Here is a 16164-nt window from a genome sequence, read left to right as displayed (position 1 = left end):
GACAAGGTCAAAAGACAATGATCTTCAAAACAACTTTGTCGTTGCTGATTGATTTAGCTAAATGAGTTCAAGGGGTCTTGCTTCTGCCTGGGATGCAGAAAGCTAGAAAGAGGTTGCCCACCCTAACAATGAAAAAAAAACAGGTAAATTCAAAAATCACAACTTTTCTTGAGCGAATCGGAAAGCAGACATTGCAGAGCAAACAAGCAAACTGAAATCTGAAGATGGACAATCCCCCCGCCCCTAGGGGAGAGGGAAAGGTGCAGACTGCTTTACTGGTAGCCAACAGAACTTCCCTATGGGCAGAAGAAAGTGCAAGAGAGAATGGAACAGAATTAGTGTTTGAAGAGATAATGGCTAAGATTTTCCAAAAAATAACGAAAGATGTAGCAAGTGTGGAAACTCAGGATGAAAACCAAAACTAAACAAAAACAAAACAAAAATCCTTAAAACAAAAAAGACAAAAAAAAAAAAAAAAACAAAAAACCATGCCTAGACATAGCTTATTTGAATGACTAAAAACCAAATATAAAGACAAATCTGAAAGGCAGCCCACAAAAAAAGACATAATTACATCTAAAGGAACAAAGAGTTTTGGCAGAGACCTCATAAGAAATATGTAAGCCAAAAGACAATGAAATGCCATCTTTATACTGCTGAAACAAATTACATGTATACAGAACAGTCAACCCAAAATTCTAAACTGTAGAGAATGTTTCTCAAAAATGAAGGCAAAGAGATGCCTGGGTGGCTCAGTTGGTTAAGCAGCTGCCTTCAGCTCAGGTCATAATCCCAGCGTCCTGGGATCGAGTCCCACATCGGTTCCTTGCTTGGCGGGGAGCCTGCTTCTCCCTCTGCCCTGCAGCCACCCTGCCTGCCTATGCTCTCTCTCTCTCTCTCTCTTTCTCTCTCTCTCTCTCTCTGGCAAATAAATAAAATGTTTAAAAAAAATTTTTTAATAAAAAAAATGAAGTCAAAATGCTTTGTTTCAAGTAGACAAAATGAAGAGAATCTCCAATAGACCTGTGCTGTAAGAAATATTAAAAGTAATATTTCAGCCAGAAGAAATAGGAATCCAGACATAAACTTAGGTCTACATGAAACTATTCAGAGATAGTAATGCTCCTGGGACATTCCTGTAAAGACGAAACACAAACTCCCCGCCAAGGAATGTGCCCTCCACCCACATCCCCAGCAGCCCTACGACCTACAGTAAGTATGGCAGAACAGATAACCTGAAAATACCTAGAAAGACTGGATATATTTCCTAATAGATTTCCCTGGGCTGTTCTCTATGCTAAATAAAAAGATTTACACTAACATTTCAAAAAACTCCCCATACCCAAACCCCAAGTGATTCTTGAATTTTAGTTTCCGTTTGGAATGAAGAGGAAGTTGGCCCTGTATCAGTGAGGTCTCCTGGCCCTGCGACTGAAGACTATAACAAGCAGTTCCACCCTGAGTGCCGTTCTAGCAAATTACCTGTGCTGAATAGATTTAACTATAATCAATCAAAAACAAGAACTGGAGGAATGCATACCTGTGGGTTTTCATGTGAAACACAGCATCTCTGTTGCCAATGTTTCGTACCAGCAGAATCTTCTGAGTGCTGTATTTGACAGGGCAAGTGGAAAAATCCAGTTTGTCAGGAAAGTCTAGGATGGCTCGTGCACCCCTAGCTTTGATGGGTACAATAAACTTTTCTCTTTCAGTTATACAGGTCAAAATATGGGCATAATCCTACAAGAGAAGGGTATAATCATTATTTGTGGAGATGCCCACATGATCAAGATAACTGTGCAAGTAAAATGGCCATGTGCCAGCTGCCTTGCAAACCAACTTAATGTCTTCTATGAAAGCTCCTCAAGACAATTATAGATGTGCTTTCCATGAGACACTCTTTTCTGAGAGAAAGAGAACAGTTCAAGTTTTAAAACCCACAAGTCAGTGGAGAAGCTTATGCTTCATGTGTTTTCCATACATTAAAGAGGTAGGATGTGGGCAGTCAAGGTACATTTTTCTTTAGATCAGAGGAAGTTCACACTAGTTGCTTCACATCCTTCTTCCAAATCCTATTTATCCTCCAAGCCATTAGATTAATGGCTCCAATTTATGGTCCCTCCAAGCCCATACTCTTAGCATTATGACCTTGCAGCTTCTCCATCATGAGTAGTAGAGTCTATCTCTCCATCTCAAGCTTGGACCAATGGAACGTGGTCAAAATTATGTTCTGCCGTTTTCAAGCTGAGGCCTCAAGAAGCTTTGGGCATTTTTAGTCTTGCTCTTGGAACCTTGCCACTGCCATATGAGTAAACATTGTCCAGCCTACTACAGGATGAGAGCCCAAATGTCCCAGCCAGGACCATGCCAGACCAGCCTACAGCCCCAGATATGTGAGAGAGCCCAACCAAGATAAGCAGCATTTGTTGACCCAATGCATGAGTGGGCCCAGTCAAGACCCCTGAACCAGAGTCTTGTGAGCAAAAATGTTTATTATTTGAAGTCAGTGGGTTTAGGGGTAATTTGGTACTATAGACAATAACAAACTGTTACATAGCCCAGTTTAAACCTTGTCTCTTGAGCAAAGCCATCACTGACCATTCTACATAAAAATGCTGAGGTCCAAGACATGTATTTTCCCTAGTCTTGGATTTAAATGCAAGGAAATGCTGAAATTAAGGCACCCCCCTTTTCTTTTTCATTATTTCATAAGATAGAAAAATAGAACGCTCATCTTCAATATACCAAAGAAAAAGTAAAAATGGAACCCCCACCAACAAACACAACTAGATATAAAAGGAAAGTATTAGTAGTCCCCTCAAGAATAGATCAGAAGCTCAGAAGTTACTATGAAAGGAATTTATCTAAACCAAGCTTTGTTTTAAGTTTTCCCATCATTTAGCTGCATGGCGATATTCGTAAATGTAAAGTCTACTTGGAACTTAAATTTTCTTTCAGCAGCTGTGTAGGAAATGGTAGTAAAAGGTGGAGGTTATAGGAAATCTCTCCGTGGGCTTTAGGTAAAGAGTGGGAATGGGAATGTCTGACATATAGTTTGACACACAAACCTGACCATGCCCTCAATCTCGAGCAACCCACAGGACCAGGATAAAGCAATGGTCTCCCCGGTTAGTTTATTTATTTAACCACATTTGTGAAGGGTTCAGGTACCAGCTATTGAGCTAGGTGTGCAAATACAATGAAGCAGAAAACAACACGTGCATCACTTCAAGCTGCATAATGACATAGATCATGAAAAGGTAAGTAAAGCGCTTCTAATATACAACATAACACATATATAAAGATGAACTCGCCAGGAATGCTCACATGGCATATCCCAAACGTCATCTGATCGATGTCACTGCCTACAGTTGCACGAAGATGGAGAAGGAATAGAGGTAGAAATCCAGCTCACATGGCTGGCTCCAACTGCATCAGCCCAGAGGGGGACCCTTTTTCTCATGCCCACGTAGGCCCTATAATGCCATCTGGGTCCTGCTTGTGGCCCTCCCTACACCCTCCATCTGTTCCCCTACTGCCTCCCCATCTTGGTATTGGCATCACCACTGGGCCAGTGGCCTGGATTTAAAACCCTGGAATGAGGAATTCTTGATCACTCTATTTCTCAGTTTCTTAGGATATTCTATAGGACTGACCTTCAAAATACATTCAGATCACAATCCCTTCTCCTCATCTCTGCCCTGTCACCCTGACCCCAAGCCGCTCCAATCTCTCCTGGGCTAAGTGGCCTCTATTTCCACCCTTGCTCCCTTAAAGTCCGTGTTCCACACAAGGGCCCGAGGGGGTCCAGTTAAAATGTAAGTCAGCTCAGACTGCTCCTCTGTTCAGCCTGCCAGGCTGAGACCTGGAGGGCCTGTGAATGCTGCAGCCTGGTGTCCGGTCACCTCTCTGGCCACAGCCCCTTTCCCCACTGCTCATTCCCCGTCGCTCCTCAAACATGCTAGAGCCACTCCTCCTCCAGAGCCTGCAAACACGATGCCGTTTCTGAGCAGAACACACCTTCCTCTAGTCACTCACAGAACTCATTCCTTCACCTGCTTTAGGACTTGATAAGGCTCTGGCTCACCAAAGCCTCTCCTGGCAGCCCAAGTTTAAACTTACCCCACCCCCAGCACTCCCCAGCCTTTCCTTCTGCCTCCGTTTTCCTGAAGCATCCAACATAGTCGTATTTTACCTATTTCTTGAGTCCACTACATGCCTGCCCCTAGTATCTCCAGCATCAATAGGGACTTCGCTCATCATGCTGACTTCGAGTATTCAGTGCCTAGAACGGGGCCCAGAATGTAGTAAACATTCAAAAAAGATTTGCTGAGGGCAGGAAAATGAGTAAATCAATGTTGAGCAGCAGCGAGAAATGAAGCATGAGAAGGGGCTGGAAAGTGATTGCTTGCTTGTTTACATGACGTGCTTGGGAAAGGCCTCTGTGAGCAGTAATAATTCAGCAGAGATATGAGCAGAGTGAGACCTGAGCCGTGTGTGGCTGGACGGCACACTAAGGGAAGTGTGATTTGGGGCCAGAGGTAAGAGGTCAGGAGAGGTTAGAGACAGGGCAGGGAGGTAAAAGCGGCCAGATCCCACCAGGCCTGGTAAACTAGTTAGGACCCGAAGATGCCTGAAAGCCTGCTGCTGTTGAAAGCTGATTTATGTTTTAGGAAGAGCACTAGCTGCTCTGTGGGCAGCAAACTACAAGAAGCTAAAATGGGAAAAGCTAGGAGAGTCAGGAAGCCCCTGCACCAGTCCACGCAGCAAGGCAGTGGCCTGGCCTAGTGTGGTACATGCTTTGTCTAGCACTTGGTGAGTCGTGAGTACTCCGTAAACACTAGCTGTCATTATTAAAATGCTGTATTAAATACAAGGACTTGGGTAAGGTATACGGGTTTGTGTTTTCTCTTATTGTTAGAATAATAATACTGAAAATCCTCATGATAACAATACAACAAGATAATTTCACAAAGCAACAAGGGCTTTGAAGAAGATAAAACATGGTAACGTGATAATGCTGGAAGAGGCTGCTTTTGGTTAGAACAATCAAGGAGGCCTTCCTGAGGAGGTGGCCTTTGGATAGAAACCTTAACAGCAAAAGGAGCCAGTCAAGCGAGATCTAGGAAGGGAGTGTTCCTGGCAAGGAGAATTGCAAATGTAAAGGCCTTACAGTAGGAATAAGTAATAAAAACTAATGGAGAGTAGTCATGAAATTTATTAAAATGGAGTTGTTGACTCTTAGCTCTTCAACTGATTCTGGTTTCTAGATGGAAATGCCAGGCTCAAAAATTATGCTAATCACACATAAGGGAGTACAAATTGCATTAAGCATACTTAATCCTAGAAAACCCTACAGAATTCACCAATGAAACAGTCTAGTCTGAATTCATCAGAATCCTAAAGAGATAAGTACTGTTTTCATTTTTTCTTAGTAGATCAAACCCAGCAAGCAAAGGTTTTGTTGGGAATTAGGAACTGGAAAGCTTCTGGCACGTGTGGCGACTTCATATTAACAGAGGCTTTGAGAGAAAGAACAAAAGATGCTACTGAATCCAGAATGAGAGATGATCCCAAAGTAATTTGTCTTATTTTATTCTGTATTTACAAACCTTCTGCTTTGTTCTATAAGAAATTACGTACAGCTTAAAACAGTTTAGGGGACTCATTGAAATGTTCAGAGAGGTTTTCAAACTATGTCAAATTTCCATCAGAGGAAGATTTGAAGTTTGGTCTGAAGTACATATTTTTTTCATAATCAATTCATGTATTCATAAAAGAATATGAAGAAATTTTTTAAACAACTCCCTAAAAATGTATTCTAATCTCTGAAGTTCTATATTTAATATGACTATATTAGATTATATAATATACAATTATATATCGCTCTACTGGCTTACAATTAATTCAGACGTAATGCCTGGGGAGACTCTGTCAGCCTTCAAGCTAAGCAATTACTTTAGTTTATATACTCCCTTTCCACTGTATTTAGATTCAGAGCAATCAGGTCACCATTCGGAGCCAAAATATTTATTCCAAGCTCTTTCCGCTGTACTATGAGAGACATAGCCATGAGTTACTATCTATCCTAAAAGGTTATCCTTTATAAAAATGCTCTCCAGACAAAACATCCAGTCTACTTTTTGTCCATTAGCTTTCCTTCCAAAACACCTAGCCCCCAAACTTTAAAAAACAGAGCAGCAAAATATGAAAATGGCAGATTTGACTTTGTGAGATGGGAGAAGAATGAATCTTGATTTTTATATGAGCTCCACGATAAGAGAACAAACATGGCAATAATTCTGTCCTTCAGAGTCTCGGGCAAAGGAAAATGGCGTTCTCTCCTGCAGCCAATGACTCTCCAGGCATTCATCAGAGGCAAGCATGGTTAGACCCTCACAATCCTCCCTCTGCCTTTCTTCCACACCTAAAGCTGATGGAAGAATGACTAGCACAGAGTAAAACTGGAGCTATATTTGATTAGGACTCAGTGAATTTAATCTTTGGTGTCCCTGGAAAATGTTATGGAGTCTTTAACCACTTAAAGTATTTATTAAATATGATCTCAATCTGAAATTCTTCCCTCTGCAGGGAAGAATCAGTTCTGAAGTCCTAATCAGTTTGAAAACGAGACTGGTCAGGCACCGTGGGCCTTACCCTTTACCACCGACTCTTCATAAGACTCAGCGGGGTTCTCGGCTTCCTGGTGGCGGTTACATTTCTTTGTCTATTCAAAGAGAATGGCCTCTGACCTTTGGCATGTAAAGAGACCTGAGACTTCTGAATTTATTTTGACCATTTTTTTCCATAGTGTATGGTGATAATGTGGTTGCTTTCCGATTCATGTAGAAATGATCCACTTAAGGTAATTAACTTCCCCTGTAACTTTTTGCTTTCCAAGTTACCCCCGGATCTACTAATCCACCAACACCCATACCCGTCTACTCTGCCTTCACTCCTGTTCCTAAGCTCAACCCCTGTCCTTGTGCATTAGATCTCAATCCCTCTAGCTCACTCCAGGATTTTCCTGAAGCATCTGTTTTCCCACTTTACTGAGCACTGACACATCAGGATAGCTTCCTCTTAAATATTAACTCATCTACCCTTGAGCCCAACCTCCACCTCCAGCTACGGCCCCATTTTTCTAATTATCCTTGACAGCAAAACCGCTCACGGGTGTTCCTTGTGCTCAATATCACCACCTCCTTGCTGCCATTCTCCCTTCAACCCACCCACTTAGGCTTCTGTATACAGCATTCCACAGAAAGTCTTTCTGCCAAGGTCACTAATGGCTTTGACAAATCCAGTGGCTAACTCAGCATCCTTATTCTATTCTACTTTTCATAGTTTTGGACATAATACAAAGTTGATCTCTCCCTCCTTTTTGAAATACTGCATCCATTTGGGACTCCAGAGCACTGGAATCTTCTGGTTTTCCTCCGACTTCATGACCACTCCTTCTTAGAAGCATCTTCTGCAGGCACCTCCTCCTTTCCCCAACTTCTTCTTGAGGCACACTCACTCGCAACATCAGCTCATCCACCCCTGGGTGGAAAGGATCATCTTTATATGATTTTCAAATATTTGTCTCTAGCCAACATCTCCCTTTGGCCACAGATAATTGTGTCCAATGGCCTATTTGGTATTTCCACTTCAATGCATAAAGGGAAGTTCCAACTTAATGTATAAACACCAGATTCCCTGAATCCTTCCAATTCCCAACTTTACTCCCACCCAGCCTCACAAACCTGCTTTCCCTCCACTTTTCCCTATTTAATAAATGGCACCGCTGTTCAGTCAGCTGCTTGCCAAAACACTAGGAGTCAAATTAGACTCCTTTCTCACACCCATTACCCAGTCCCTTGGCAAATCCTGACAGCTCTACCACAAAAATGTGTATCCTTTGTCCACCTACTTCCCACACCTTCGCTGTCACTTTCCTGGTCCAAATTATCCTCATCTTTTACCGCAACTATTAAACAGCCTCTTGTGCCTGTAGTAAACAGGGTTGGATTCTGGTGCATATAACAGGAAACAGAACAAAATCAGAGCAACTTAGATTAGACAGGCAGAAGTTTATTACTCTCCCATAAACCAGTTCATAAGTAAGCAGGCTGGATAGAGATGGTGGCTCCACCGTGTCCCCAGAGACCCAAATTCCTAACTTCTTGCTCTACCATGACTGCACTCAGCATCTATCCTCCATGTCGGCCCATGCAGCACAGTAACTCTTGGGATGCCGGCTATTTCTCCCAGCCGGGCAGCAGGCCAAAAGGAGAAGGCAGAGAGGCAAAAGGAAGCACCCGCACGCTGAGTCCGCTTTCGGCAAACACACACCTGGAAACCTCGCTCACGTCTCTGGCCAACACACAGACACACATAGCCACCAAGGAGGCTGGGGGAAATGCAGTCTTTTCTTGTAGGCAGCAGGGACTCCAATCCTAATTTGGGATGCTCTTAAGATGATAAGGATGGGCAACTCGCTGCCATACCTCACACTCCCTTCAGTCTATCCTCACGCAGCAACCAGACGGATCCCAAAATGCAAGGCAGAGATGGCATTGCTAGGCAAAACCCACCCCGGGAGGTAAAGGAAAGGGATTCCGTTTGTATCTTCTCTTTCCTGGAGGAGTTGCACCTCAGGATCCTCAATGGATCATTACAAAACCAGAACAGAATGACAGACATTTTTTGCCTCTTGATGTAATACAAGAGAAGAATCAACCACCTAAGAATTCTTGCCCCCCCCCAATCAAATATGAATCCAGTCAAGTCTCTAGATGTAACCACCAGTTTACAGGAAACGTAGGGGATAGAGGACCATTTGGCAGAACCTGACGGGGATGCATTCAGGTCTTTGTTTGGACCCTGACTTAAGCAAACTGACTTAAAAAATATTTACCTATATACATACATATGTGTATATGTGCATGTGTATGTGTATATGTATATGTACACGTGTATCTATATCTATCACCCAGATTTCCAAGTTTTCAGCACCTGAGCAGTCATGCTTCATCTATCCTGCTCCTGCTCCACGGATTTTGTAGTAAACCCCATACACCATATTATTTCCTCTGTAAATACTTTGTTATTTGTCTCTTAAAGATAAGGACCTTTAAAAAGTTAACATAACCACAATACTGTTACCATACCTAAAAAATTACAGTATCTCCCCAATATCGTCAAATGTCCAGTCACTATCCAGATCTTCCCAGTTGAGATACATCTAGCTCTCATTTTCTAGCAGGTCCCTTCAAGTCTACCACATGCCTCCCCACTCTTCCCCGAGCCTGCTGTCGAGCGTGTCTCAGCCACAGGCCTTTGTAGTTGCTATTCCCTCTCCCCGACAAATGTCTTCCCATGGATGTGCGCAGCTTAATTTGGTTCTCTGCTCAGTGTCACCTGAGAACAGGAGGCTTCCCTAACCCCCTCTCCCCTCCGAAAAGAAACAAGAGCCCGTCACTCTCTATTCTCTACCACATCAGTAGCTGACATTCCATTATACATCTGCCTGTTATTCATGGAGGAACATAAGCTCCATGAAGGCCAAAGCTTGTTTTGTTCTCCAGTGGGTTCTGGCTCATAGAACTAGTCTTGGCCTAGAGTGAATGAAAGAATATTACTCATTTTTAATATCTTCATTTGGGTACTAAACTATCAAGAGTTCTTCACAAAGAGAATTCCCAATAGCCTTGTTAGCTTTACTACAAAACGATGTTTATCAAGTTCAGAATGCTAAACAGTAGTGACAGACACTCAGTGAAGATGTGACATAAAATGGAGAAAAACAAGAAAAAGTGAAAGTCTAATACATTCAATGGCACAAGAAGATATTTGAGCCCTTATTAAATGTTTTTGCTTTGATCACCTGTAGGCCATCCTCAAGTTAAAGAAACTTCCCTAGATTTTTTGAGATTAATTTTTACTTACTTATGTTACTCAACAAATATGTACTCCATGCTTCATATTTGTCCTGCACTGTGCTAGGCACTCGGGTGATGGGATGACTCAGACAGACGTAGGGAGGGCGAATTCCAGGCAGGAAGAAGACAAATCCCTATCACAGTTTTTGCCAACAAAAATGGTTGATTCTGGAAAATTTTACGGCATCTACACTTCAATTAAAGACACTGACAATATAATTCATTATCATTGTACACCTGGACAGCATAAAATACGTTAACATTTTTCTAGTCTTCTTGGACAATTTTTAAATTTTATAGTAGCAAACCAGGAAAATTATTTTGACAACACATTATATTTTTTCTTAAAACATAACAGCAATAAAATTGCTCTTTAAATCACCACAATTATATCCATATGACAATTCTATAGTAAACAGATGCTTTCTTAAGTCTAAGGAAGCACCCAGTTTTGCTTTCCTACAAAAGCCTAATACTTTTCATTCTCCTTCTAATAGTAAAGATATAAATTCAAGAGGTCAAGGAAAGTGCAAGGCTCCAGAATTTCACAGTGTAATGAGAACACTAATATATCTCTACCACATTGACATACACCAGAATTATTAGATTAATAAGATATCAGATCATTTCTTTTTTTTTAAGTCTGTTTGACAAGAAGAGATAAGGAAAGCCAGAGTGAATCTGCTGCACCTGTTATCTGGGCACTTGACATTCTTAACAAGTTAAACCCCAGGAAGCCAGATTAAAAGATGACAGGGAAAAATGTAAATTATATTATCATCTTCGACGGGCTAATATACATGGGTGCTGAAAATCCAATTGAAAGGGGACTGGCTTATTAAGCTGTGGCATGCTGCAATTTACATATCTCGCCCTCCAGATGTGCGGAGGGTAAATGAGAATGGAGTGTGCTCACATCAGCAGGGGATAAGGAAGGAAAGTACATATGTATGTTGCCTATCAATTTGGCCAACTGAAGAGAAAGTGACACGGTGAAAAGACGGACTTCTCTCTGCCCTGAAATAAACCTGGATCCTGTGCCATGTTCTGGAACGGCACTGCAGACAGCACGACTCACCCTTGCTGGTCGTTCTGTGCATGGGTCCCCTGGCTTTCCAACGGTGAGTGAATGCAGATTCACCGGCAGAAACTCCTGAGAAGGGACCCTGCTGATGGGGCACGTGCAACAGGATCTTGGCAGAAAAGGGGGACCAGAGCTAGCAGCAGGAGCTTCCCCAAATTCCCACCATTAGTCTTAGACAAGCCAGCAAGAGGAGAAATCACAATATTTTAGAAAAATACATTCTGTAAATTATATGATAGCTTGGAGGCCAAGCCCAGAAAAATCTGACTGTATCCAAAATTGGCTGCTTAAATTTCTCATAGGTAGCCATTGTTCTCACTCTGTGTTTCCACCTACATGCGTGTAGACTTTGATGACATTCAAATACTTAGAAGAAACAGTAAGACAACTTTCAACTTAATTATTTTTTTAATTAGGGGTTTGCCAATAGACAGGAGTTTGTCAATAAGGTTTTTTTAATTAGGGGTTTGTTGGTGAAATGGAAAGGTAAGAGGGAATGCAAAAGCGAGGAGTAAGAAAAGCAGCCACAAAATACAGCCAAGTCATAACCCTCAACAGGAAGCTTAGCATTTCATAGTTACACGTAAATACAAACATACCTAACATACATTTTGGCTATCTGTTTGCTATATAGATAAGCATCAATAAAATCTTTCCCTTTCAGCTTCTGCTTAGGGAAAATTGAAAACATACACAAAGAAAACAAAAGAGTGTAACAAGCGCTGGGCCCCTGCCAGCCAGCTTCAACAAATATTCACCTTCTGCCATCCTGGCTTCATCTAGATCTCCTTCTACTCCCCCTTCCATTGCAATTATTCTATGTTATAGTTTTTAAGGTCGAATTTAGATATATTAGAAAGCATAAATATTAAACATACAATTTTGACAAATGAATTCATCCATATAACCCACACACTTGTCACACATACAGAACATTCCACCTCCTCAGAAACTCCCGTGTGTGCATTTCTCAGCCAGACTCCCTACAGGTAGAACAATACTTATCCAACAGAAGACATATTTTCTCCAGCACAGAAAAGTAAGGAACTCCAGCTCCTCGAATCCAGCAAGCTTTCTATTTCAAGCTGCACAAAGGCTTCCTACCCAAAAGACAGTGGAGGAACTTGACACCCAAACTAAATCCGATACCAATCTCTTCACAGATGGTATTCAGATCTAGATCCTCAAGGAAAAAAACAAAGACTGTGATAGCAGAGAACAAGAATAGCACATCAAAAACCTCACTACTTCTGGAACTATTTATCTTTCCATTTATTTCCCTAGGGCCCCAGGCAAAATTATAGGTCCATGAATACAACCCAAACGCTACAAAGTGGCAGAATTATAACAGCAGCATTATTATAAGAGAATTTCTACCCACTCACTAGAGGGATACACACTTGGCCGACCACATGATATTCTCTATCCCTGCTCTCCAGGAAGCAGGAGTAGTAGCAATAGTGGCAGTGATACTGGTGATGGCATCAAAGTGGCGATAGGTATAAGTGATGAAGAAGCAGGGATTCAAAGCTGGTTCTTTCTGTCTCTAACATGCTTTTGTGGTTCTAACCCTAAGGGCACAATACAGACGAGCACACACCATTAACATTATATATAACCTGACATTTTATTCTGCCTATTTGAGCCTTGTTTTTGTCCTCACTCCTTTAATTATGCCGGTAAAAGTCCTTTCCTCCTCCCCACACGTCCCCACTTTGGTCCACAGAGAAGAAAACTCAACCCACAGTTTTGAAATCCTGGAAGAGGGCTGGGGAGGAAGCCTCCATCCTCAGTCCCCCTTCGCTGGTCCTTCCCTCCAGGAGGAACTGGAATTTCTACAACCGAGAGGGCTTCAGAATGGACGGGTTTGGGAACAGAGCTGGGCTCGTGTGGAGGGGAAATGGCCTGTCTTTGAACGTAGGCTCTTTCTGGCCTTTCAAGGTGTGGACAGGGCTGAGCAGACCAGGCAGGTCCCTGCTCTTAGCTCTAGCTGGTCTGCTCGGGCTTCAGCGGAGCTATCCGGACGTCAGCCCCTCAAAGCCCAGTTATCTGCCAACACTGGGGAGCAAGAGAAGGCTCTTTCCGGGCCTCAGGTACTGGCCACATTCTCTGCCATTAATAAGAATCCTACCATGATCAATATTTGGATCTTCAGTCTCTTCTAAACTTGTTAGAACCCAGGGAGGAGGGACGCAACTAACTAAGATCCCAAATCTCCAGGAAGCCACAATCTCTATCTTTTGCCTCGACTGCCTGCATCTAGAGCACACCTTTTCCTTTTTGGTGACCCTCTGGCTCGTAGTCCAATATAAATATGCTGAGGTAGGTGAGGGGGGTGGGGGAGCACCCACAACGATGACCCCTCTTTATACCCCGGGTACTTAGAGCTCATGGAAGCCCTCGGGTCTCTTTGACAGTCCTTCCCTCATTCCCAGGGGTGCGCTGCCCACTCCTCTCGGCCACCCGTACTGCTGCTCTAACCAACCCCACCACTAACACCATCGACACCAACACCACCCCCTCAACACCACCAACTGCCACCAACACTATCAGCGACACAACTACCAGCACCACTGACAACAACACTGCCAGCACCAGCACCAGCACCACCTCGGCGAATGTTCAGAATTACAAACCGCTAGCGACACATATTCGACCACTTTCCTACCTTGTTCTCCTCTGGAGAGAAGAGGATTCGGAATATAGATGGCACGCCGGGAGCTACTTTGTGGCCGGAATCTTTGGGGCTGATGACTTTAAAGTAAGGTGAACTTTCCCCAGTGACTTTCACCAACCTTGGAATCTGCAAGAGAAACACACCACGGTGGACACTGTGCCTGTGAAAAAGCAGAAGCTGAAGCATGGGCTTTGCTGTCCACCAGGAAATCTCCATCGGCTTCTCATTAGCCACGCACGACCTTGGTCAAGGCTTAACTTCCATTTCAGCTGTGAGAGGAGATGACTCACTCAGTGCATTTGAGCTTTAATTTTTACTGAAGTTATTATTCATTTTTATTGTTATTGCAAGCCTTTGTTCATTGCATCATTTAAATGATACGGGGCACCTAGGTGGCTCAGTAGGTTAAGTGTCTGCCTTTGGGTCCAGTCATGAACCTATGATCCTGGGATCATGCCCCACATCTCCCTCTCCCTCTGCTGCTCCCCCTGCTTGTGCCCTTGCTCTCTCTCTGTCAAGTAAATAACTAAAATCTAAATAAATAAATAAGACCATGTTTGAAGAGGAACTGCTTGATCAGCTAAAACCCCAGCCACACAGCAGAGGTAAGCTGGATTTCCCAACATTTGAGAAGTGATCCGGGAGAAGAATTCACACTTCCTGCATGCCTGCTGTGGACCAGCCCCTGCACAGAAGGCAGGCCTTAATCGTCTCAATATCCTCAGAGCTACCTTATGACCCCCGTTCTACAGACGCGGAACAGGACGCTTGTCCTCAGTGTCCTTCAGCAAGCCCCAGCCTCAGCCCACCTTCCATCTGGGGCACAGTCCTCAGTAGACACCACTGTGAGCAAGAACAGAGCAATAGCACGGGGTCCCCAGGCCAGTGTCAGAGCGGCTTCAAAGAGCTTCTCCTTCTCTTCAAATCCTCCTCTGCTCTGCTCTGCTTGCCTTGCCCAGAGTACGTATCTCTGTTTATCTAACACAGTCTAAGCAATAAAAGACATACAAATGCAAGAAGAATGGGGGTGGAGGTTCCAGGGACACAGGGAAAGGAAAAAGATTTTTTTTTTTTTTGAAGACTCAAGGGGGGCAGAAGACAGTGAACTATATAGTTAAAGGTGACGGAGAAGTCTCAGGTGCAAAATGAGGGCAAAAGAACCCACACAAGCTCTCAAAACTGAAACCTAGATGGGCAAAGAAAGAAGAAATGCAGAGAGAGAATTCAGACAGATGCTAAGGCTAGAGAGTGGGGGTTAAGGAAGAGACATGCCAATGTGATAGGAGTCTATCTGGCTTTGCTGGTAAGGGGAAGGTGCAGTGTCATTTACGATGGACAGATTGACACTGTGGAAGCTTGCTGAGAATACTTCTGGCAAAGGCAGAATCATAGATTAAAAATGAAAAAGGAAAATACCAACAACAGTAGGTAATGGTAATAGTAATGACAATAATAATGGTTTAGTGCTTCCTATGTGACAGACACTGAGCTGAAGGCTTTGCGTTCATTACCTCATTTAATATTCCACACAGTGGATTGAAATGGGTACTATTAGTACCACCATGGCCCAGAGTAGTGAAGCGACTTACCCACGGTCTGCAGCTGGGAGACAGCTCTGCTGGAATCCACCTAATTAGTCTGACTCTAGAGTCTGGGTTCTAATGATTATATCCTAAGTAGAATCAAGTTGAGCCTTGTAGAGGGTTCATAGCTTACTCCCACCTTGTATTGTGAGATAGAGAAATAATGACCAAACAGGCTCTATCTTTTGCATTCAGTGCCAATGAGGAAGGAAATAAATGGCAAATAAGATAGAAAGCACTTTTCTCTGCCCCATATCTATCCGAGCAGTTCTTTATGAGTCCATGAACTAAGGAAGTAGAGAAGCAGGCTTGTTCTTGGGTGAGTTACCCAAGGATAAGCCTGCCTAGGCTAGAGAAATCAATCTACTTTTTGTAGCTGGGCTTTCCCTGGATGAAGACCTTCCTTTCATGAGGTCACACTATAGCAGCATTGAACCAAGAGGTACTGGGTTATCCATGAGAACTTAGTGCCCCTTGGCAGACAAAACTTACAAAATGGCCCGTACCCTTTACTTGCTCATATTATACCCACTGGCAATCATTTCTTGTTTAGGGCCAAGGAAGAGTGATCAAAATATCCCTTGGGCTAGCTCCTCTCTGTCTTTAACAGCCTTAAAATACTTGAGCAAGAGTCAAAAAGTCATGGAGAAAGGGAAAAAGAGAACTGGAATTGACAAAGGGAACTGGTTGGCAGCCTATATGAAAAGAGAGAGTCCTGATGTCTATGGAATACATCTCTTCTTGAGGTCTAGGGGCATAATTCTGAGCATCTCAGATTCTTTTTCTTCTCTCTGCCTACCCTTTTAACTTCTGTCCCTTGAGCTTCTCTTGCTAGCACTCCTGTAGCCAAGAACTAAATATATTATTTTCTCCAGAGTCTGACTTTACTGTCAC

The 16164-nt window shown here is 43.0% G+C and overlaps 1 protein-coding gene across 1 annotated transcript in view; it reads right to left on the bottom strand.

Annotated features, from left to right (window-relative positions):
• HYDIN (HYDIN axonemal central pair apparatus protein) overlaps window positions 1-16164 on the bottom strand; it is a 326854-nt gene that overhangs the window by 271754 nt on the left and 38936 nt on the right. The window contains exons 5-6 of the mRNA XM_059381282.1: window positions 13679-13813; window positions 1541-1740 (exon numbers count right to left, since the gene is read on the bottom strand). Coding sequence (XP_059237265.1) covers window positions 1541-1740; window positions 13679-13813 — 335 coding nt within the window. The remainder of the gene's footprint in view (window positions 1-1540; window positions 1741-13678; window positions 13814-16164) is intronic.

The sequence above is a fragment of the Mustela nigripes genome, chromosome 17 (assembly GCF_022355385.1).
Source record: "Mustela nigripes isolate SB6536 chromosome 17, MUSNIG.SB6536, whole genome shotgun sequence".
Lineage (NCBI taxonomy): Eukaryota > Metazoa > Chordata > Mammalia > Carnivora > Mustelidae > Mustela > Mustela nigripes.
Note: the sequence above shows the minus strand (reverse complement) of the source record. Positions and strands in the feature narration are given on the sequence as shown.